The 23,445-nt window shown below is 65.9% G+C and overlaps 1 protein-coding gene across 5 annotated transcripts; it reads right to left on the minus strand.

The window, feature by feature from the left end:
• Positions 1-596: 596 nt before the first annotated feature.
• On the minus strand, positions 597-22,337 carry GRIN1 (glutamate ionotropic receptor NMDA type subunit 1). Of its 5 annotated transcripts, XM_057720248.1 has the most exons (21): positions 22,080-22,337; positions 19,828-19,962; positions 17,346-17,522; positions 15,233-15,295; positions 14,403-14,503; positions 11,326-11,447; positions 11,079-11,253; positions 9,912-10,056; positions 9,731-9,814; positions 6,796-6,937; positions 6,583-6,710; positions 6,182-6,346; positions 5,988-6,106; positions 5,763-5,875; positions 5,532-5,680; positions 5,275-5,432; positions 4,908-5,069; positions 4,640-4,749; positions 4,389-4,534; positions 3,074-3,184; positions 597-665 (listed from the first exon to the last, which is right to left on the minus strand). In XM_057720248.1, the coding sequence occupies exons 1-21, from the start codon at positions 22,335-22,337 to the stop codon at positions 597-599; spliced, it is 2,832 nt and encodes a 943-aa protein (XP_057576231.1). The 5 variants fall into 5 exon arrangements, with proteins under 5 accessions (XP_057576231.1, XP_057576234.1, XP_057576235.1 ...); XM_057720251.1 differs by lacking the exon at positions 3,074-3,184; XM_057720247.1 differs by lacking the exons at positions 597-665; positions 15,233-15,295 and adding an exon at positions 917-1,033.
• Between the last annotated feature and the right edge of the window lie 1,108 nt (positions 22,338-23,445).

Here is a 23,445-nt window from a genome sequence, read left to right on the forward strand (position 1 = left end):
AGAAGGCTCAGCCGTCGCGCAGTCCGGAGAAGGTGGGAGGCAGTGGGGGGCCCGAGCGCGCCCCTGGAAGGCGGCTGCCAGCTGGGGGGGTCAGGGTCTGCAGTCCGGGAAGGGCAGGGCCAGCTCCGAGGATGGGGCCAAGCAGAGGAGGGGTGTGGGCAGGAAGGGAGAGGTGGGGCCGAGGCTGTGAGGTGCAGGCACAGCAGGAGGGGGTGACCCAGCCAGCCGGGGCCAGGGCCCGCACGGTGGCTCTGGTGGTGGCTGGGGAAGGATGGGGCTTCAGTCTCTGCTCCAAGCCCCTACGCCCAGGGCCAAGTCAGCCCCTCTCCCCACTGCTCAGAGACCCCAGGGCCCTGCCTCTGCCGGAGCGCCCTGCAGCCCTGCCCAGCCAGCTCAGCTCTGGCCCGTCCTCAGTGGCTCTGGTCCGAGCCTCAGTTCAGCAGGGGCTGCCCGCCAGGCAGCAGGGCGGACGGACGGACGGGAGGCCCAGGGTGGGCAGTCTCTGGCGGGTGGGCTTCCCTCAGGCCTTCCCGAGCAGCAGGACCCCTCAGTGTCCTTGGCCGGGCTAACTGGGCAGGTGGGCGCCTCCGGGGGCCTCACACCACGGTGCTGACCGAGGGATCTGAGAGGTTGAGCGGGCCCGTGATACCAGTGGGATGGTACTGCTGCAAAATAGAAATACACAGACAAGGCGCCCATTAGCCCAGCGCTCAGGGGCTCGCTCGGGGCCGGGACGGGTGGACCGGCCAGCCGGCCATCCGGCGGGCAGGCGGGCGCGGCCTGGGGGAGGCGGGGGGGGGCGCTCCTCCCCCTGACCCCGTCGTGCTCCGGGACTCTGCGTGGGCCGGGCCGCTGTCCCGTCCGTCTGTCTGTCTGTCTGCGGGGGAGGGGGGCAGAGGAGGGCGGGCAGGGCGTCTCAGCTCTCCCTATGACGGGCACACATCTGCAGCTGGCCCTCCTCCCTCTCAATAGCGCGTCGCGGCAGCACTGTGTCTTTTTGGTTTTGCAAAGCGCCGCGTCCACCCCCGGTGCTCTATAAATAAGAACCAACAATCAATACCCGCTGGCCCCGCCGGCCGCCAGGGACCCAAGCCCTGAGCGCCCAGTGCCGCCCTGGCCCAGACCAGCCATGGGACAGGGGCAGAGGATCTCAGCAGCCGGACTGACCCCACCCCTCCCGACAGAGCCCCCCACCCAGGCCTCCCTCCGAGCAGGCGCCCAGCCTGAAACGGCGGGAGCTGGCTGCCCTCCCCCGCCCAGCCCCCAGCTGGCAGTGACCCCAGTCTCTCCTGCAGGGCAGGCCAGCCCCAGGTGCCACGTGGCACCAGAGCTGGCCTAGTGGATGGTCCCTGGGGAGGCTCGGGCAAGGAGTCTGCTGGGAGCGTGTCCCCAGAAAGGCACCGTGAGGGTCTCTGAGCTGCACCTGGACCAGCTAAGGGGGGTGCGTTGCGGCTCCGGGCTGGGACTGGGGGTGGGGCTCAGTGATGCCCTCAGAAGGTGGCCATTGCCTACGTGACTTTCATGCTCCTCCTTTCAGCTGCGGGCCCCCAAAGCACTGTCTGCTGGGCACCTTCTCCTCCGGACTGCCCCACCCCTACTCCTGTCTGGCGCGTCTCTTCCTGCACCCCCTGGCGGGGCCCCTGGCTCAGGCTCCACCCACTGCCCGGGCCTGGGCAGCCCCAGGCCTGTGCTCTCAGCCCCACAGACAGAATCTGTCCCCCCACGCTGCCTCGGCTGAGCTCTGGGAAGTAGAGCAGCCAGGCCTCATGGGCCCCTCTTGGGACGTGCTGGGGGCTTCCCCCCGGACTCAGATGGCTCTGTGTCGAGCCCTGTCTGTGTCCTGTGTCTGCCCCTCTTCCACGCACTGGGGGTGGGGGCCGCACGTCCTGCTTCCCCCTTGGAGCATAAGATTCTGTGGGTGAGGCTGCCTGTGAACTGGGGGCTTCGTGTGCACTGGAGGCCACACCACCCCTCGACGGCAGGGAGGCCGCTGGGCTGAAGGCTGCACTGGCTCTGGGAGGCCCCCTCCTCACGTGGGGATGCTCCTAGCAAGGCTGGGTCGGTGTGGGGGGCTTTTGGTTCGAGCGCGCACACCGGGGGCAGGGACGGGCTGCCCAAGGCAAGAGGGCAGGGAAGTCCTGGCTCAGGCGGAAGGCCTGGCTCTGAAGGGGCGGGGGTTCAGGCGCCGGGGCAGCCGTCTCCCCTGTAGAGGCCTCCCCTTCCTGAGCCTCTGTCTGGGAGCCTCAGTGCCCACGGCTTTCGGGGCCACCCCCATCCGTTCTCAGACCCCTGGGTGCTGCCGGCACGCCTCCTGCAGGGCCCTTGCTCGGCCTGGGGTGGCAGCTGCCTCCTCTGGTCCCACCCATCCCCCATCGGACATCCCCTGTGGCCAGGGGCCTGTTCCAACTCCAGGCCCCAGCCGTCCACCCAGATGGAGCCAGGCCCGGCCCCCAGCCCCGGCCCACACAGAGACCACATGGAAGGGATGTAACAGGCATGGCTCTGGTGAGACACGTGAGACAGGTGTCTGGGTGGCGGGGCTGGCGGCCAGACAGATGGACGGATGGGACATCACAGCCACCCCTCCACGGACATCGCACGGAGAGAGAGAAGGCGGTGGGCCCCCCGGGAGAGGCTGGAGAAACGGATGTAACAGAGAGGTGGCGTGGCCTCCTGACAGGTGAAGAGCCTGGGACAGGGTGGCTCTGGGTTCCCGGGGCCCCGGGCGCAGCCCCGAGGTGGTGAGGCTGACTGGCTGGCCAACAACATGACACGGCTTCAAGATGGCGCGTGGCGTCATGGCGTGGGGGGCGGACTGACGCAGAGACACACGGGGAAGAGGGCCCGACGCGGGCCGGTGGGAGGAAGACCAAGAGAGAAAGGTCTGGAGAGCCAGAGAGAGCAGACCTGGTGTGCTGGGCGAGTAGAGGGGAGGGCAGAGGGCCACGGCAGTCAGAGGTGGAGGCGGGTGGGATGGCGGGGGGGGGGGGAGGGCACGCCTGATGCACGGGACACAGACACGGAGGGGCGAGATCAGAGTCGGAGACGTGGGACTGTGCGCTCTTCCCCTTACCGTGTCTTTGGAGGACCTACGTCTCTTGAAGCTGGAAGCCAGGGTGGAGGTGATAGCCCTAAATGTGGCTTTCTTTTTAGGGTCGGGCTCTGCTCTACCACTCTTTCTATCCTAAAATGAATATGTATAAGTGATTAGACGGCTAAGGGTGGCGGCCACACCTGCCCCCGCCTGCTCCTTGGGGGCTGCTGCCCGGCCTGGCTGGCCACTCGGGCCCTCACTCCTGCCTGCCTCCCTGTGCTGGATGGACCGACCAACGGTCGGACCCTCGAAGGCGGCCTCTGCTCCTGCCCGGCTCTCGGGCCTGACCTCGCTCGTGCTGGGGCTGGGCTTGGGGGGCGGGGTCCCATCCGGCTCGCTTCCTGGGAGGTCCGCCTGGCGCCCTGGCTCCGAGGCGCCCCTGGTTTACGGGCGTCCCGAGGAGGAGGGGCCCTCCGGGCACTGGCAGGCCCCACCAGCCACTCTGGCCCCTGAGGAGGCACACCAAGTTTCAGGAAGGGGCTGGGGCTCCGAAGGCAGTTGGTGAGATGAATTGGAGTGAAAGAGAGACACAGGCAGCTCCTGGGACCCTGGCCTCGGGTCTGATGACCAGGGTGGGCCCTGTGCCCGCCAGTGAGAGCAGCGGCCAGGTCCCACGAGCAAGAGTGGGGAGATGAGAGGTGTGGGAGTTCCGGCAACCCCTCCCCCCCGGCCCTCCCTCTCTGCAGCGCTAGCTTCCTCCCAGCACACAGGCTCTGGGGAGGCACCCAGAGAAAGAGAAGAGATGGGGCAGACTGGGGCTGGACCATGGGGCACGAGCCCGTACCAGGTGGGCTGTGGCCACCCCACGTGCAGCCTGTCCCCTGCTGGTGGCAAGTTCCCACAGACACAGCCTGGGGTGCCAGGCAGGACCAGCTGGCCAATTAAGACTGGAGCTCTAGGGAGCACAGGACACACCAGGGCAGCAGGGACGCGGGTCCCCAGAGGGTGCCAAGGAGGGGTATGGGGCGGCGAGGGCAGAATGAGTCTTAGACTTACATGCTACACCCAGGTGGGTCCCTGTCTTACCCTGCCTCAGTTTGCCTTCCTATGGAATGGGCGCCGGCGGGCGACTCTGGAGACAGAGGGGCCAGGCGGACGCTTGGAGCCCGGCTTTGCAGAGGTGGCCACCTGCAGGTGGCCCCCAGCAGCGCGGCCTTGGCTGTGGCTCCCAGCTCCAGTCCTTGCCACATGGGCTCCTGGGAGCCAGAGCCTGCGCTTCGGCCTGCGGGGACGGAGGAGGGCCGGGGCCAGGCCGGGCCATGGGCACCAGGCCTCAGAGGGTGGCCTGTCCTACCTGCAGGTTCTTTCTCCACACGTTCACCGCCGCGAAGGCCAGCTGCATCTGCTTCCGGCGGGCGTCCTTGTGCCGCTTGTAGGCGATTTCAATGAAGATCAGGAAGATCCCGGCCACAATGCCCCCAGCCACCAGCATGAAGACCCCTGCGGGCCAGGACCCAGCGCCTCAGCTGCGGGCTGGCCAGGCCAGCGGCGCGCTGGGGAGCCCACCCAGTGTCAGCAGAGGCATTGAGGGGGATGGGGGCCCACCTGCCATGTTCTCGAAGGTGAGGGTAGCAGGGGCGTTGCTGCGCGAATCACACTCCTGGTACCGCACCCACGTCTTGTCCAGGTCTTCCATGAAGCCGTTCTCGTGGGACCTGGGTCGGCAGGGCACGTGAGCAGAGGGGGCCGGCACCGTGGGGACGGGGTTGGGCAGGCGGGGTGCGTCTGGGGGCTACGGTGGTGGGGCCCGGCGAGGGAGCTGGTGTGCCTCGGGTGGGGCTCCCGGAGAGAGAGTGGGATGGGGCCGACTCACTTGAGGATGGACAGGGAGACGTTCTGCTTCCAGGGACTGTCCTTGCGCATGCCGATGCCAAAGCCCGAGCGGAAGAACAGCTCGCCCGTGGTCACCAGGTCGCACTTCTGCGAGGCCTCGAACTCCAGCACCGCCGAGTCCCAGATGAAGGCGTGCAGCTTGCTGCGGGCAGGGGCGGGGTCACGGGGGCCCACACCTTCGGGCCGCCCCAGCTCCCCTGCGATCCTTCCTCCTGCCAGCCTGGACACCTCCGTCTATGCCCTTCCCGGGGTTCCCACCCAGCCGGCACACGCTGCCTTTGTAAAGACGGGCGCTCGCGCTCACGCAGCCAGCCCGCCCCGCCCAGCGCCCCGCCCCGCGCCCTCACTTGTCCCGCACGGCCTGGATGGCCTCGGCCGCGCTCTCGTAGTTGTGCTTCTCCATGTGCCGGTACATGGTGCTCAGCTCCACCTGCCGCCGGAAGTAGATGTCCACCGAGCTCTGCTTCACCGTCGCGTAGATGAACTTGTCCGAGGGATTCCTCAGCTGCAGGGTCAGAGGGCCGGGCTCGCGGCTGCTCCCCGCCCCCGCCCCAGGCAGCCTTTGACCTCAGGCCCCACCCCCCAGAGCCGGGCCAGGCCTCACTCGCGGGTCGTTGATGCCGGTGATGCGCTCTTCGGGCCGGTCCAGCACTAGGAAGGCCGCCAGGTTGGCGGTGTAGGAGGCCACGATGATCATGGCGAAGCCGGCCCACACCATGCCCAGGATGCGAGCCGAGAAGCTTCTGGGGGCGCCTGCGGGCAGAGGGCGGTCACTCCCGGCGGGCGGGGTGGGCGGCCGTGTAGCGGGAGGGGGCCCGGCCGGGCGCGGCCTCACCTTCCCCGATGCCGGAGTTGAGCAGGACGCCCCAGGAGAACCACATGGCCGAGGACAGCGTCAGCGCGTCCTCCTCCTCCTCCTCGCTGTTCACCTTGAACCGGCCGAAGGGGCTGCGGGGGTGCAGAGCGCGGGCGGGAGAGGGCGGGAGAGGCAGCCCCGGCCCGCCCTCGCCCGCTCCGCCCGCCCCGCAGGGGAGGGGTCCAGCCCCCGGGCCGCGCTCACCTGAAGCGGTCCAGAAGGTACAGCATCACGGCCACCACGTGCACCGACAGCCCCACCAGCAGCCACAGCGTGCTCTGGAAGGGCTGCATGAACGAGTCCAGCGTGCTGCGGGGGATCTCCTGCGCGAGCACGGGCCGTCAGCGCCGCCCGGGCGCTCCCAGCACCCCGCCCCGCCCTGCCGGGCCCCTGCCCACCTTCTTGACCAGGATGGTCAGGCCCTGGTACTTGAAGGGCTTGGAGAACTCGATGTACTGCGCGCGCTCGTTGTTGATGGTCAGCGGCGCCACGATCATGTCCGCCTGCCCGCTGAGCAGCTCGCCCATCATCCCGTTCCACTCCTTCTTGTTGCTGTTGTTCACCTGCGGGGCGACGCAGCCGCTGCGGACGCGGACGCCGCGGGCCCGGCCTGTCTCCGGGAACGGGCCCCGGCCCCGACCTGTCCCCGGGGCAGCCCGCTCCGGACTCCGCCCCGGCTCGCAGGCCCCGCCCGCCCCGGGCTCCTCCCAGCCCGCAGACCCCGCCCAGCCAGGACCCTGCCCCCAGCGAGACCCGGGCCACCCGGGCCCCGCGCCGGCCCCCGGAGGCCCCCGCGTACCCGCTCCTGCGTGCCGAACTTGCCGTCGGCCACCAGGTGCACCTCGTACGTGAAGTTCATGGCCCGCGCCAGCTTGATGAGCAGGTCGATGCAGAAGCCGTAGCAGCACTGAGGCAGCGTGTGGCGCGCTGGGCGGTGCGGGGGGCGGTGAGCGCGGCGCTCGCAGGGGCGCCGGCCCGCCCGCCCCAGGCCCGCGCCCAGCCCCGCACTCACGGCTGCCCGGCGACGTGTCGTTGGGCCCGGTGCAGATCACCTTCTTGACCGGGTCGCCGTTCACGGTGAACTCCTCCTTGCACGTGCCGTCGCTCAGCGTGGGCTTGACATACACGAAGGGCTCCTGGTGGATCGTCACGATCTGGGGGGGAGGGCGACACCCAGCCTGGACCACCCGCCCGGGCTGCCGTGGGGTGCCGTGCTCTTCTCCGCACCGCACGGCCCCTCCGGAGCTGCAGGGAGCCGGCTGGCCTGCTGCCCCGGGGCGGGGCCCCAGGCTCCCGGGTCGTGCCCAGGCCCCTCAGCGCTGGGAAAGCGCCTGGCCTCCTGAAACACCGAGCCTTCGCTCTTGACCACTTTTCCTCCGGGCCTTGGCTTGCCCATCACTCCCTCCGTCAGAGGAGGCTGCCGGCACGTCCAGTCCGCCCTGGGCCCCTTCTCTAACGTCTCAGCGCTGAGCAACCCCCTGTTCCAGCCCAGACCCTGCCCCCACCCCCCACCTCTCCGGCCCCACGAGGGCAGGGGCGCGTGCACGCAGAGCCTGCACAGGACCGGGACCGCAGGGGCTGCTCTTGTGTGGTCGCCCAGCCTCTCCCGGCCCTCAGCCTCCCCCGCGCAGATCTTTGTCTGAGCGTCTGTCCTCCCTCCCTTCCTCTTCCGGGCTGATGCCACCCTCTCTGCCTGGCCTCTTCAATCCAGGGGCTCCTTGGGGCTCATGCTGGGGCGCCCTCTGCTCCCTGTCCTTCAGGGTCCTGACGCCTGGGGGTGTGGAGGACACAAACGGGCAGAGGGGGCTGAACCGAGCACAGCATGTGATGAGGGGTCCCAGAGGAAGTGGTGCTGGGGTTGAGCCTGCAAAGTGAACAGAGGCCCCTTCTCCCGCAGGGAGGGCAGCGCCAGCCCTCAGCCTAGAGGGCAGGGGATCGGGAGCCCCTGAAGGAGCTTATTTGCCTTAAAACGTTCCTCATGGTTTTCTATCACACAAGTAATAATGCCGCACTTTTAAAAAATCAGTGCGGGGACTTCCCTGGTGGTCCAGTGGCTAAGACTCTGCGCTCCCAATACAGGGGACCTAGGTTCCGTCCCTGGCCAGGGAACTAGATCCCACATGCCGCAACTAAGAGTTTGCACGCTGCAACTAAAAAAAAAAAAAAAAATCCTGCATGCTGCAACTAAAGATCCCACACACAGCGATGAAGATCCCGCATGCTGGGCTTCCCTGGTGGCGCAGTGGTTAAGAATCCGCCTGCCAATGCAGGAGACACGGGTTCGAGCCCTGCTCCAGGAAGATTCCACATTGTGTGGAGCAACTAAGCCCATGCGCCACAACTATTGAGCCTGAACTCTAGAGCCCGTGAGCCACAACTACTGAGCCTGTGTGCTGCAACTACTGAAGACTGTGTGCCTAGAGCGCATGCTCCACAAGAGAAGGCACTGCAATGAGAAACCCCTACAGCGAAACGAAGAGTAGCCCCTGCTCACCACAGCTAGAGAAAGCCCCCACGCAGCAACGAAGACCCAAGGCAACCAAAAATTTAAAAAAATAATAATAAAATAAATCTTAAAAAAAATTATCAGGTGAATTAAAAAAAAGATAAAAAAAAAAGATCCCTCATATTGCAACTAACACCTGGTGCAGCCACAGTAAATAAATAAATAAATATTTTAAAAAATCAGTGAGAAGAAAGGGATAAATTGGGAGATAGAGATTGACATATACACACTAAATATATATAATAGGTAATTAATAAGGACTTATTGTATAGCACAGGGAACTCTACTGGATACTCTGTAATGACCTATATAAAGGAATAGAATCTAAAAAAGAATGGATATGTGTATATGTATAATTGATTCACTTTGCTGTACAGAAGAAACTAACACAACATTGTAAATCAACTATCTTCCAATAAAAATTAATTAAAAGTAAACAATTTAGTGTCCAAAAAAATCAGTGAGACCAAAAAAACCTTGTAAAAAGCCATCTGGCTCTCAAAGCCTGCGTGGGACCATCTGGCCATCTGTCTTGGCTGTTTTGCACTCAGACTTTTCAACAGGGGGTGTCTTTCCTGAGCGTTGGCTTTGGGAAAGTCCACTCCACCTGTCGAGAGGGGTGGTGACCTGGGGCAGGTGCTGACAAAGGGGTCCAGGTGACAGGCCATGGGGGGTTAGCTCAAAAAGCAGGCGAGGTCGAGAGACATTTGAGGACCTGGGGACACTGGGAGAAGCACGGTGCTTGAGGGTCCTTGCCCCTGGTGAGCTCAGGTACCGGCCCAGTGCAGGCGTGGGTCAGTGTGGGTCAGTCACGGGAGGGCGCCCTGGGATGAGCTCAGAGGAGCATGGAAGAGTCGGGCCAAGGAAGAGAAGCTGTGAGGGACGGGGCCAACGGGGGAGGGAGTTCCCAGGGGCCCAGGGAGTCCCAGAGGGGACGGCCAGCCACGGGGAACGCTGCAGGGGAACCAGGCTCAGAAGGACAGTCTGACCCAGTAATGGCAGGAGGCCAGGAAGCCTAAGACTGGGGGGCTGGCTAGCACCACCTGGAGGAGTGATGAGGAGTGTGGGGGCGTCACCTCCAGGCCCAGGACTCAGGAAGGGAGCGCTGAAGCTGAGGTCCACCCATCTGTCCCTCAGGCCCCGATCAGCTCATCCCCAGGGGAGTCCTGGCCCACCTCGCTTCCCCAGATTTCAGTGGGGCTGGGTCGGGAGGGCCGCTGGGGAGCGCCCATGAGACAGGGCGCCGCGCCTCCCTCTGCTCCCCCCACCCGCTCTCCTTGCGCCCCCCGCAATGCCAGGCCTGTTGCAGGGCAGTGGGTGCTGGCCTTGTCCCCGCTTCCTTTCGTCGCTTTCATTGACCTCACTGTCCTCTCCTCTGCACCCGAGGGGCAGCACGGAGCACACGGGGTGCGGGGCTAGGGCAGGGCGGCGGGTCCCCCACCTTCAGCCTGGTGGACATCTGGTAACCTCGTGGCTTCTCCGTCTCTCCGCCTGGCCAGATGATCTTCCTGTCATTGGGAATTACCTGGGGGTGGGAGTATGAGATGGAGGGTGGCCACGCAGGGGTCTTGGCCCCAGGACCCTAAGGCCCCAGCCCCCACCCCCTCATGACCCCCACCTACGTGGGTGCCATTGTAGATGCCCACTTGCACCAGCTTGCGGTTCTGCAGGTTCATGATGCTGTAGTTGGCAAACTTCCTGTCCCCGTCCTCGTTGAATTCCACACGGCCGGTCACGCCGTCCGCGTACTTGGAAGACATGAGCACTCTGGAGGGGCAGTGCGGGTTAGAGTGATCAGGGATGCAGGTAGCCCCGCCAGTGTGAGTCTGCTGGACGCGGGCCTGTCGGCAGCACCAGGTGTATAGCACAGCTGTGTCAGCCAAGCAGCGCCTGGGCTCTAGACCCTGTTCTAGGGCTTTCTGTGGGTTGGGATGTTTGATTCTCACAGCAGCTGTCCTGGCTTTACAGATGAGGAGGCAGAAGCCCAGGGAGGATGCACTGGCCTGTTCACCAGAGGTAGGGTTGAGGTCTTGTCTTCCTGAGTGTGCACGCCTGTGTGTGTGTGTGTGTGTGTGTCTGGTGTGTCTACTGCGCCACATCTGTGTGCACACGAGAGCTCTGTGTGGGGTGCAACCCCGTGCCTGTGTGATGCACCATGTGCCTCTCTGCATCTGCCTGTGTACACACGTGCACGTGTGCATACGTGCTCCCTGTACCTGCAGCTGTGTGTGCGCTCCTGCTGTGGGCACCACGGACCACGGCTCTGCACATGCTCCTTGGGGGTGGAGGGGCTGGGGATGGGCCGGGCATGGTGTCCAGGGCTCTCTGAGTTAACTCCTGCCCTGCTGCGGCCATCCATCAGGGTCTCTGGCCAAACCCGGCTCTCTACAGGCTCGGGTGCCATCCCTGGACTCCTCGTCTGACCTCCTGGGCCTGTGGAGTCTCCCAGTCCCCACCTGAAGAGAGACCCTCCTCCCCGGGGCGGTTAGCCGTCATGGGGGGTGGGGCGGGGTCTCGGGGCTGGCTGCAGTGTTCACAGGTGGGGGCGACAGCAAGCGAGGCAGCCGTGGCTTCAGGGAGCTTCGGGGCGTTGCCGTCAGTGTTGGAAACGGCGCAGATGATTCTCACAGCGGAGATGGAGGCGAGGGTGGGGAGGGGGCGGGGTTAGAGGAGAAAGGCGGGGGAGGCCGGCCGCGTCTGCAGGAGGTAGCAGGCCAGGCCGGACCACCCCCTGAAGAGCGACTGTTCCCAATCCCGGCCGCGCGCCTTAGCAGGGCGGCCCCGCCCACCTCTTGAAGAGCGGCCCGGTCTTCCAGATGTTGGTGTTGCCCACGCAGCCCCGCGGCGGGTCGGTGATGTTCTCCTTCTCGAGGAGCTCGTGCACGGCCTGGGCCACCACGCCCACGGCATCGCTGATGTGGGCCGACTCGTTCTTGCCGTTGATGAGCTGCAGCCCGATGATGCCTGAGGCGAGCGGCGGCTTAGAACCCGTTTGGGACCCCTGCCCCCCCCCGGACCCGGGAGCCCAGCACTCACCGTCCGGGGCGTAGCGCAGGGCGTTCCCCGAGATCTCGCGCTCCCCCACCAGCCACACGTACCCCGAGCCCGTCATGTTCAGCATCGCGGCAGCGCGGTACACCGTGGCAGCGTCGTCCTCGCTGTGGGGCAGAGGGGGGTGACGGGCCAGAATTCCAGCCCTCCCCACCCGCGGCTGCCGCAGGTTCCCGGGTCCTCCTCAGGGGCGTGGCCTCCCCCCCTGTTCCCCCCACCCCCCACCAGCCTGCAGGGAGGTCAGGAGACGCTGCACTGATGGGGCCAGCCCCGCCCCGGCCCACCCCCGGCCTGCGCTGCACCCGGGCCAGGAGACCCCCACAGAAGGGATGGGGTGGGGCCCCGAGCCCCAGAGCTTCGCGAGCTCTCATGCTGGCGCTGCCCTTGGCGGGCAGGTCAGGGTGACAGAACAGTGATGGGTCATGTTAACTGATAACTCGTCCACCGGGTACCGGGCACTATTCTGAATGCTTCCCACGGACCACCTGATTTACTTCTCACCACCTCCCTGTGAGGCAGGCACGAGTACTGCCCCCGCGTGAGGACAGGAAACTGGAAGCAGCGGCGCCCAGGGCGCATGCGTGGTAGGCGGAGTCGGGTCTGTGCCTGGACAGTCCACCCCTGAGCCTCTGCTCCTGCAACTTCCTGGGCAAGCCACACCTCTCCGGTCCTCCACGTCTGAAGGTGTGAACTGAGGGGCTGGGGGCGTGCTGGCTGGTCAGATGCTGCTGGGACTGAGTGGCACAGCAGAAGCCACCGGAGAGGGATGAGGGCACCTGCTCTCCCTTAGGGAGTCTGCCCAAGCAGCTGTGCTCCCCCTGCCGCCCGGGACTGGGGCCCTTGGCAGGGCCGAGCACAGACCCCACCTTGCAGGCATACGTGGACCTGAACTCTTGGCATGTCCTCACAGGTGAGCCTCTGTGGACCCGATTCCCTAGGGCTGGGCTCTCCCTGGTCAGGACAAGGACCCTGGGCCTGGTGGCGCGCCCACCCTCTCTTCCCTGCCGGGCCGAACTTGGCCCCAGATGGACCTGGACCACAACAGGTGCTTTGCTTCTCTAAAGTGCGGGCAGCGGGGTGCGAAGACGTCGGGGAGATTTTCCGAGTCCTGGGTTATTTTCCCAGGGGCCGACCCTGGAAACCAACGTGGCCCTAGGTCCCCTAAGCGGTCTGCCCCAATTTTCTCAAGGAAGAATTGCAGATTTCAGTGTGCTCTAAATGAGAACGCTACAGCTGGATGACGGCGACACAAAATAGAGGTGGTCCAGGCCGCATCCAGCCGAGATCGCTGCCGACACCAGCTCGAGCGCCAGGGCACGGCGTGCCTGCCGGCAGCGGAGCCACGAGGCCTGGTGGAGAGCCCTGTCTGCTGGACACCATCCAGGGCTGTGATGCTGGACTTGGGGGAACAGGCACACACCTACGCCTGTGGCCGTGTAAATTGATATCTTCAGTAAAGCAGTTGCAGACAGAAGCCTGATCAACCCGTCAAACTGTTCTGTGGAAATAACGGATCCCAGGAAAGACAACTTCAGGAGGATTATTTTTTTTTAAAAGCCTTTGGAAATGAATTAGAAACTCTGAAGCACGCTGTAGAAAACTGGTCAGAAATGAAGATTGGCTTCATGGGATCTCTCTGCGACATGCTCTCAACAGCGCTCGTGAGGAGGAGTCAGAGCGTGTCGGGCTGGGGGGCCTGCCCGGGGGCCTGCCGGCTTCCCCCCCGGGGGCTGGGCGCTGGGCGCTGGGCAGGTGGCTCTCCCTCGGTGGCAGGACTCCGGCCTCTCTGCTCCCAGGAGCCCGTGGCGGGGGGAGGGGTCCCTTCCTGCCTGACCGAGAGGCCCTGCGTGGATGCTGGAGGCGGGCATGGGGCTGGTAAGTGCTGTGACTTTTTGAACAGTGTACGTGGTGTTACACGTGTGGGGTCTGTGCACGTGTGTAGTGTGTGGTGTGCATGCGGCGGCTGTAGCTATGCCTGAGAGCACATGTGCACGGCGTGTGTCAGCGTGGAGTGTGTGCACGTGGGGTGTGTCTGCACAGGTGTCTAGGTGAGCACGGGTGTGTATACGTGTGTGTGGCATGTGGCGGTGTGCCTGTGGATGCACATGTGTCCTGCGTGCACGTGTGTGGGTGTGTACACGGCACATACATGTGTGTACAAGGGTGTAGAAGCATGTTGTTTGCACATACATGTGTACGGCGTGTGCATGTGTAGACAGTATGCAGGTGGTGCGCGTTCACATGTCTGCATGCGCGTGCATGTGCTATGTGCGCACACTTGGAGGGCAGTGGGCGTTAGTGCCTGCTTGCTGCCTTCCAGCGCAAGGAGCCCTGGCTGGCCCCACCCTGTGCTCTGCCCCAGGAGGCGGGGCACACCTGGCTCTCTGCCAAACGTGTGTCGACTGAATGTGCAAACAGACACTTGCCCCGCTACTCACAGCGTTGCCAGCACCCGCTGGCCGGCTGCAGGGCGGCCCCCACTGTTCCCTCCGCTCTGCGCACATCTTCCCGGACAGGCAGAGAGCAGGGTGTCTCCCCAGGCCCTCCCATATCCCATGGGGCAGGGCTCTGGTGGCCTGGCCTTTCCCTCCACAGGAGGATGCAGCCATTTGCAAAAAGGGAGATTTTTACTGGAGGCTCAGCCCCAAGGTCACAGCGGGGACCAGAGCCACCCAGCAGCAGCCTGGTTTTCGGGTCCCTAATCGGTTCCCCACTCATGCTGCCTAGTCCAGCTGCTCCAGCCCTGCAGCCCTAGGACTGCGGCCCTCTCCCGGCTGTGGGCCTTCCCCCACAGGCTCACCTGCAGACCCCACGTCACTTCCCCGGGCCCTTTCCTGACCCAGCGCCCAGAGCCCTGTGTCACCCCATCTGTCACCCAGGCTGCATTTGCCTTCCTATGGGCAGGGGCTTGCCCCCTCCCATCCCCAAGGCCCAGTGTAAGTGCGGGGCGGGGGGAGGCCATCCTTGGCAAGGATGCCTCGGGGGCGAAGCCCAGCTCCAGCCTGGCAGTGCCCTGGGCCTGGCCCCAGGTGGCACGGGGGGAGGGCCCAGCCTGGCCTCACCTGGCAGAGAGGATGATGACCCGGGCTTCCAGCTCTCGCGCCTCCATCAGCAGGGCCGTCACGTTCTTGGTCCCCGGGTCGAACTGCAGCACCTTCTCGGCCTGCGGTGTGAGCGGGAGTGTTAGCAGGTGGCCGGGCGGCGGACACAGTGCCTCAGGGGCGAGAGTCGAGCCGCAGCCGCTAGGAACCCCGAGGCAGCTCCGCTAGGGCCGCCTCGGCCTGCGCCGGCCACCTGCACTGCCGCCTGCCTTCCCGGCTCCTGGCCCAGCCGGCCGGCGGCCCGCGCGTCCTTTCTTCAGCCTGCTCGCTCTCTGCTCTCCGCGCGTCTCTCCACCTCGCTCTCCTGGCCTCACTTTTGCACTGAGCATGCAGCTGAAGTGGACCGAGACTCAGAAAGAGGCGTGCAGCAGACAGGAAACGGAAAAGAGTTTTGGAATGCAATTGGGAGCAGAGACGGGGCCGCCTTTTCCAAAACCACGGGAGGTCCTCTGGGGCCTGGTCTGCAGGCCCTGCAGGAGCGGCCCGGACCGCAGGCGGGCTCCCTCCTGGGTTCCGCGAGGAAACCCGGGGCGCGGAGATTCGCATGCACTTCCCAGAGAGCAGCTCCTCCTGCGGCCGTGCCTGCCCCTCGGCCCTGCGGGCGGGCTGCGGGGCCCCGGGCGGCCGGCCCCTGCCCTCTCCTGCCTACACTGCCTGCTCTCGACCTGGCTCTGCTCACTGCTCGGGCCTGCGGCGTGGCGCGGCTGGGCCCACAGCGGCCCTCGTGGCCGAGGCGCCGGAGGCCAGGGCTCCCTAGTCGGTGGGTGGCGTGCACGTCCATGCATATATACCTTGGGTCCGCGCTTGTTGTCATAGGACAGTTGGTCGAGGTTTTCATAGTTCCTTTTTTTACTCTGATGAATAATGTGCACAGAGAAAATATGCAGACACAGAAGAAGATTATAAACGGTTGAAAATGACGGCGCTAAAGCAATCACACCACCTCCTCGGCACGTCTGCAGATGGGCACGTACCTGGAGCTCGCAAACACCTAGGCCCGGGGCGGGGCTGGGGGCCGGGGCGGTGCTGGGGGATGAGGGGGCGCAGGGGCCACCGAGGCTCCCTGCCACGAAGCTGCGCGCTTGCAAACGGTCACACTCAGGAGAAAGGGAGGCCCTGTCTGCGCCCAAGCCCAATGTGTCCCTTTGGGGTCCCATCTGCCTCCCACCCTGCCAGGCACCCGTGTGGCCCCAGCAGCACCCACGCCACCCCCGTGAGCCCTGAACGGGGTGGTGTCCCCTCCCCCAGCCCTCTCCCCTACTCCCCTCCCCTCCCAGCTCCCCTCTGCCTCTCCTAGAGGTCCAGGTGTTCTGCCCTCACTGACTGGTGTATTATGGGCACACCCGTCGGCCCACGTGTGTGCTGGAGAGCAGGTGTGACGGGAGTTCGTGAGCACACGTGAGTCTGTGGGCGTCAGCCTCCATTAGCCTGCAGTGGGGGTGGCAGTGAGGGCCAGTGCCATCTGAGTGTGTGCGTGTGTGTGCACGCGTGCATGCGTACGAGTCAGGGGTGAGCCCGCCGTGGCCACGTGCTGTGGTGAGCCTGCTGGGCTGTGGAGGGTGTGGCGGGCGCCTGTGGTCTGCGTCTGTGGCAGGATGCGCAGAGCGTGAGGGGGTTGTCTTGGGAACAACTCTGTGTCCCGGTGAGAGGGAGCGTGTGTGGCTGGGGGTGCAGAGGTGTGTGTGAGTGTGCACTGGGGTGTGTGCGGCCACGGCTGGGCACGCCAGGAGGGGACACGCCTGCCTGGTGTTGGGGTGCCGTCTCAGGAGGGGCGGGGCCCTGCTGTCCCGGGAGCCAGCCCTCCCCCCAGACTCCGCCCGTGCCCCGCAGCAGGACCCCAGGACCCTCTGGGGCTGCCGTCCGGTTCACCCCCCGCTGGTGCCCTCTCTTCCCTTCGGGACCTACGGCGCCCGGGCCCAGGGACGCGGGCTGGCGTTCAGCTTACTGACGCCAGCGCTGACGCGGCAGACAGCACATGCTGCCCACCGCCCCGTGGCCTGGCCTCCCGGGGTCCTCCCCAGCCTGGGCCTCCCTCCCTCTCTGCCCGGCTGGGCCTCCACCCAACCCGGGGGCCGCGGCCTGGGTGCTGAGCGCCCAGGGCTCTAAGCTGGGTGAAGGCGGGACCCCGGGCCTCCTCTGGGGAGCACCAGCTTCTCCTGGGGCTACGGCGGGGGTGGGCAAGGAGGGGGTGGGGGTCCCCTGGACCCCCAGCAACGCCACTCTGGTCTCTCCACAGCCCCGCAGACGGGGGCTGAGCTGGGGTAGAACAGTCAGAGCCAGGCCCCTGACTGGTCCCCGGGAGGAGGGCAGAGCGCAGCCCGCACGGTGGGGGTGAGGAGAGGCGGGGCGCGGGGTCCGCGGGGAGAGCGGGAGGGGCGGGACTGGGCGTGGCCTGGCCGGCGCCCGCGGGCGGGGCTTCGGGGGGGGGGGCGAGGGGCGGCCGGGAGGCGGCGGGCCGCGGCGCGGGGGAGGCCGGCGCGAGGGCACGGGACGGGTCCCAGAAGGGAGGGGCCCGCCCTGAGGGGCGCCCCGGGGGAGGCCGCGGGGAAGGGGCCGGTGCGGGGGGCGGAGGCGGCGCCCGGAGGGATTTCCGAGCCCGGGCCTGCGTGGGCGGGGGCAGCGCGCGCCCGCCGCGGGGGGGAGGGGCGGGGCGGGGGCGGGGCGGGGTGTTTGCGGAGCTCCAGGTGGTCCTGCCCTCGCCCCGCAGGGACTGACACGAAGGAGATTTCGACTAATGGCAAAAGCGAGTGAAATGAGCCGAGGACAGGCTGGGGCGGGCGCTCGCCAGACGTAGAGGTGCTGACCATGCACGATGGAAAGAAGAGGGTGTTCACACGGGCCACAGACACAGCGGCGGCTCGCCGGCTCCTGCTGCTGCGCGGGGCGCCCCGGCCCGGGCCTCACCTTGGACTCGCGCTCCTCCAGCAGCGTCTCCAGGCGCTTCTGCGCCGCCCGGCCCTCGTGGTCGTCGCTGACCAGGAGGATGATGTGGTTCCAGCTGTAGACGCGCATCATCTCGAACCAGACGCTCGACTGGTGGGAGTAGGGCGGCACGGTGCGCAGGAAGCTCAGGTGGATGCTCTGCGGGGCACGGGCGGCTGAGGCGCGGGCCGGGACCCCCCGCTGCTCCCGGACCCGGGGCCCCCGCCCCGCCGCTGCTCCCCTCCCGCCGCTGGCCTCTGTCCCCGCCCCACGTCGTCTACTCTGAGAAGCGGAGGCTCGGTGCGCGCAGCAGCACCCTGGCTGAGCCGGGGCGCCTGTGGAATGGCTTCTGGGGCGGTTCCCGTCCCCCCAGCAGCCACCGCCGCCGAGCTACTTGAGATCAGAAGGGTCTTGCTGCCTGAAGCATCTCAAAGATCCCACTGGGTCCTTCCCAAATTTACATAACTATTCTTTTCGAGGAAGTCCTCACTCTTGGGGGCTAAATACGTCATCTCTTCACCAAGTCTGGGGGTTGTTGCTGGCTGACCCGCCTGGCTTCTGCCAGAGCACTAAGTGCCAGGGAGGGGTGGAGCAGGCCCCGCCCTCCTCAGCACAGGGCCTTTGAGTCTGTCCAGGGAGCAGTGTTCCGGGGGGCCCACACTGATCTTGGGGTCCTCTGGGCCCTCCAGATCCTTCTTTCATCTGCTCCCTCTTTGTGCCTTGGAATCTGAGCACAAGAACGCCCCTTTGCCTCTGTCTGTCCTCCAGCAGGTGGCATGGCAGCAAGGGGGTTGTGGTGGGGGTCTTGGACTGGCTTTGACCAGGCCCTTTTGGTCCACGTGTTGGGCACAGATGGTCTGTGGGTTGTACCCAGAGTGGGGTCAAGGTGGAGCTCTAAGATTTGGCCACTAGGTTTACCCTCATGCTGGGCCTCAACCTTGCTCTGGGGTGGGAGCACATGATGGGCTGGTGCCCTGCCCTGGGAGGCGCTCCCCCCAGCCTCTCCTGTAGAGGCATTTTCCTCCCCTTTGCCTGTGAGGGGCCTGGTGCCCAGAGAGGTGAAGAAGGCAGTGCAGGAAGGTGCAGCGGGGAGCCCTCTGCTTCTCGCGGCTGAGGGTGACCTGCCTCTGGGTGCCTCGGCTGTGTGCCGGGGTTCCCAGAGCCTCAGGAAGAGGAAGAGGTGGCTGCCTCGGCCTCTGTGGGCCTCCTCCCTTGCAGGCTGTCCCAGAGGACCCCTTGTTCTGGCCTCGCTTTCCTATCGCCTCCAGGCAGGCCCGTCCCTGACCTCCCCGGACACCCTGGGCCTGGCTGAGATGACCTCTGTGGCTTAGGCAGGGTTATTCAGGACTCGTGTCTCCTGGCAGGATGAATTTGGAGAAGGTGGGGAGAGCTGGGAAGCCCCCAAAGCCCAGCCCCCTGGCCCCGCAGCTCAGGCACCAAGCTGAAGTCCCCTGCCAAGCAGCCCCTCTGGGTGTGTCTGCAGGTGGCCCCAGGCCTGGTGGGAGACGCGGAGCAGCCTGCCCTCTTGGCCTCTTGGTGGCCGGTTCTCCTCCCCAGCTGACCAGTCCTCCCAGGGTCGTGGGCAGACCCCGTGGGAGAGCTGTGCGGAGCAGTGCCAGTTCCCCACTGCCCTGGGGGCAAGTTTCCTGCCAGACTGACTCGGTGACCTCTCACCTCTCCCAGCTGCTGCCCCACGACCGGACGGCTCTAGCCAGACCCCTCAGCCCGTGGGGGCCCGCAAGCCCCAGGCCAGCCCCTCAGCCCCAAGCTGCCCTCTCTGTTCACCTGGCGCCCACCTGGAATCCTCTCCCAGCGGTGCCCTCTCGTGGGAAGGGCTGGGAACTACACCCTCACTGCCGCCTTGTGTCCCAGCCACTTCTAGGCTTTTCCTCCTCCTGCAGCCCCTTCTCCCACTGTCCAGGCAGCGGCCCTGTCTGTCCCTTCTTCTGGCCTGCGACGGCCTCTGCCACTCCCCAGGGCTTACTGTTGGTGCCCGTCACCTGTCAGTGGGCCGCGTGTCCAAGCGTGCATGGGCGCGTGTGTCAGGGTGTGTGTGAGCGTGTGCGAGTGTGGCGTGAGTGTGTGATGGAGAGCGAGTGTGGGGGAGTGAACACATGACTGTTAGGTGAGCATGCATGTGTGAGTGGGGGGTGGTGTGAGTGTGCATGTGAACGTCTGTGTGTGCATGTGCAAGTGTCCCCGTGCACGTGCGTGACTGTGCGTGTGCAGGCGTGAGTGCACGGATGTGTCAGTGCCTGTGAGTGTGTGCCGGTGTGAGTTGTGAGCGTGCCTGAACATATCACCCTGTCGCACCCGGAGCCCAGGCCCATGGTCTGCGCCGCCTGTATGCGGCCCCCCACCCCGCCCCCGGCAGGTGCGGACGGCCCTGGGCTGGGGGGGTGAGCCGCCGGGTCTGAACACGGGAGCAGGGCTGGCTGGGTCCCTGTCCAGCGGTCAGGCTTACCTTGTCCGAGTAGATGGACATGCGGGTGGTCAGCCCCAGGACGGGGATGCGGTAGAAGCCGGCTGTGTAGGAGACGGGGGTGGGAGTGAAGTGGTCGTTGGGGGTAGGTGGGTGGCTAACGAGGATGGCGTAGACCTGTGGACACAGAGGACAGTGTCAGCTCGAGTGGGGAGCAGGGGGCGCCGTCCAGGAGCTGGCTCTCCAGCCGCCGCAGAGGCTGAACACAGGGGCGGGGGTGGGGCCTCTGAGGGGCACCACTTGTGCTCACTCAGCCCCGGGAGCGCAGGCCCCGCAGCAGGGGGACTAGACCCCGTCCCCACCTTCTGAGTCTAGACGGATCACAGAGAGGAGGCAGAGGTGGAGCAAGGCTCCAGGGACCCAGAAGACACACAGGGAGATGGCAGACCCTCTGCACGCTCCCCTGTCCGGGGCCTCCTCCCTTCTCCCCCCTCACACTGAGGGGCTGCCCTGAACCGTGTGGGGAGACCCTGAGAGGGAGGGCGAAGGCCAGTCCTTGGCATGTCCTGGGGCCGTACATGCTGCCCCAGCGTGGGCTGGAGAGAACCACACCCAGACCCCCCACTGGCCCTCATCCTGGGTGAGAGATGGATGGAGGCCAACACTCCAGAGACGGAGGGCAGCTCCAGAAGACCTGCGTCCAGCATCGCAGAGTGAGCATTAGCTGGAGAAGCTGAGCAGGGAGCCGCCTAGGCGCCCCGGGGCCCCTTGCTGGTGTCTGCCAGGGGCAGGCTGAGCCCCACTCAGTTTGAGCAACACCCAGTGCTGACTTGGGCACTGACCACATCCTTGGGCGCTGGCCTTCCTGCCTGGACCAGTGGCTCAGCCCCCGAGGCAGGGAGACAGGACAGATGACTTGGCAGTTCCGAGCTGCCCTCACATTAGAAGGACCTGTCTGTCCCAATTCTGCCTTCCCCTCTCTGAGCCACAGGGCCCTCCTCCTTCTGCACATGGGGCGGGGGGTGCGCTGGCCCCACATGGTGGGAGCCATGGCGGCCGTGCCTGGGCCTGGCCCGCAGCATGAGCCAATGAGTGACAGCTGCTGCCACCTTTACTCCTGGCCCTGGCTATTCCCTGGGAGAACAGTGCCAACAGACAGCAAAACTCTAAGTTGGAGGAGAGACCCTCAGAAAGGGCCCTAACTGTTCTCTCCCTCTCTTAGCGCCCCCCCCCGAGTCTGCACCCAGAGGTGCCTGGTCCGTGTTTGCCTGAGGGTGTGTGTGCACGCGTGTGACCGTGCAGGTGCTCACGCGTGTGTGCTGGGTGTGCGTGTGTCTACTGCCTGCCTCAAAACGTCTACATGCGTGTGTGCACGTGTATGCATGATTGAGCCTTGCGGGCATGTGTGTTTGCACGTGTGACTCAGGAATGTGTGTGACTGCGCGTGTGCAATGATGACGTGCGTGAGTGGGTGCTAGTTTCAGTCTGTGCGTCTCTGGGCACGAGCAGGGGTGCATATGTGTGCATGTGTGAGTGTGTGTGTCCGTGGGCGTGGCGTGGCTGTCAGGTGACTGTGTGAGTAGCACTTGGGCCGGTGTGGGTCCCGCCTCTCACATAAGGGCTGCATTGCAGAGATCCCGCAGCCTCATTTGGATTCAGCAGGCAGCTCAGCCCGGGGGCGGACAGCTCTGACAGGCGCAATCCTGAGTCGCGTCCTCCCCTGCGGTGGCTTCCAGTGGCTGCCTCGCTGTGCCCTCATGCCTCCCCCACACGCAGTCCCTATCGCCACCCTAGAGAACGCCCTGCATCAACACCTGGGCAGCCCCGTGGGTGGGGGAAGGGACGGAGATCTCCAAGCAGGAACAAAGGTGGCCCCAGGCCCCATCGGGCTTGAAGCCCTGCGGTTGTGCGTGTGGCCGAGATGGGCACCTCGCGGGCAGGCCCAGAATGGAGGCCCGGAGTGCCCGCCCCCACCCTGACACACAGTGACCAAGCAAACGGCCACATGTCTGCACACACCATTCTGGGCCTCGGGACCTGGAACCCCTGCGAGGACATGCCCGGGTGGCAGGGGATGGGTCTGGGACTAAGGAGGGGAACCAGCGGACACTGGTGTTTAGCTGCTAGTGAGACCAGCCCTCTGGGTGCTCTCTCAAGGGGAGGGAGAGGGCTAGGAGAGGATGGGATGAAACTGGGACGGCGGGAGGGATGGAGGGTGAAGGAGGGGGGATGGTGGGGAGGCGGTGGGGGAGGGGCAGGAGCTGGCTCATGTGAGCCCTGGGGGGGGCGGGCACCTGGCTGGAGATGAGGTCTTCGCACACCGACAAGGCCATCTGGATGGCGTTGGGCTTGTGGGTGACGGAGGTGGCATTGAGCTGGATCTTCCAGGAGCCATGCCGCTTGTTGGCCTGGTTCACAGCCTCGCGGAACATCTGCTCGTGCTTCCGCGTGCTCAGCACCGCGCCGATGTTGACGATCTTGGGGTCGCAGGCGGCGCGGGCGAAGGAGCAGGAGAAAAGCAGGGCCAGTGTCAGCAGGCGCATGGCGCTCATGGGCTCCGGGCGGCGCCCTGGCTCCGGGCAGCGCGAAAGCGGGGCCCTCGGCGCACCCCCAGCGGGGCGCCCCGGCCGTCCTGCGCGCACCCGCTCCCGCGCGCTGAGGGCGCCACGGCGTCCCCGGGAGCCTTCGTCCTGGGACGTCTGCGGGAGGGCGGGCGGCACCGAGCCTGCGGCCGGCGGCGCTGTCGCGGGCGCGCGTGGGCTCCCGGCGCTCGGCCCGCGGCGGCTGGCGCTGTCCGCGGTGCTGGAACGGCTCTCGGCGCCGCTCCGGGTGCCCCGCGCCGAGAGCACACGGCGGCGGCGGCGGCGGCTCCTCCGCGGGCTTCGCTGGTGCCGGTCCCGACGCTGCGGCGGCTGCGGCGAATGCGGAGCTCGGGCGAGCGGGGCCGACGGCTCCTACCCCTCCCGCCGCCCCCGCTTGGCAGCGGGGAGCCGGAGCGGGGGCGCCTCCCGCGCCGGAGTGCGCGCCTGCGTTCGTGCGAGCGTTCTTCGGGGCGCGAGCTAGCGGGGGACGCCTGTGCGCGCGCGTGTGTGAGTGTGCGCGTGCGTGTGTGCGCAGGGGTCGCTGAGACAGTGACCTGGGCTGTCTCGAACCTGCAGGGAGTCGAGTTTGGGGAGGTTAGCGGGGTCGATGTCACCGCCTGCAGCCTTCGTGTCCTCTAACATGACCGAATGTGTCGTGCCAGTTTGTGGGTGTGCGTGCACGCGCGCCCACGAGTCCTGGCCCATAGTCAGGCATATTTCGGGGCCTGACTCTGCCAGCTGCCAACCAAGGCGTGCGGAGAGGCCCTAAGCCATGCCTCTGGGGATTCCTTCTTCAGAAGGCTCAGAAATGGGGGAAAGACCCCACCTGCCTGGCGATGTGACGTGGACTCCCCCCAGAAAGTTGAGAAAAATAGAAGGGGTGACAACGACCTCCCCTTGTTGAGCGAGATCTTCCAGGAGAGTCTGAGGGTCTGAACGCAAACCAGCTGTGGAGAGATGGCGCCACAGGAGTCGTGTCCGCAGCAGGTGGGACTAAGGTTAGACATCAGGAAGCACTTGCTGAAGCCAGGATAGACATCCCATACATATCCCCTGTTTCCACCCTGCTCCTCTCGGC

Source organism: Hippopotamus amphibius, chromosome 2 (genome assembly GCF_030028045.1).
Source record: "Hippopotamus amphibius kiboko isolate mHipAmp2 chromosome 2, mHipAmp2.hap2, whole genome shotgun sequence".
In the NCBI taxonomy this organism is placed as follows: domain Eukaryota; kingdom Metazoa; phylum Chordata; class Mammalia; order Artiodactyla; family Hippopotamidae; genus Hippopotamus; species Hippopotamus amphibius.

What these genes read in the sequence shown, in the direction of transcription:
- GRIN1 (XM_057720248.1), bottom strand. Translation starts at nt 22,337, where the DNA reads ATGAGCGCCATGCGCCTGCTGACACTGGCCCTGCTTTTCTCCTGCTCC. An exon ending in CCGGCATCAACGACCCGCGA is followed by an intron (nt 5,433 to 5,531) that starts GTGAGGCCTGGC and finishes CTGACCCTGCAG; the next exon opens with CTGAGGAATCCCTCGGACAA. An exon ending in TGTGGAGAAAGAACCTGCAG is followed by an intron (nt 3,185 to 4,388) that starts GTAGGACAGGCC and finishes TATTCATTTTAG; the next exon opens with GATAGAAAGAGTGGTAGAGC.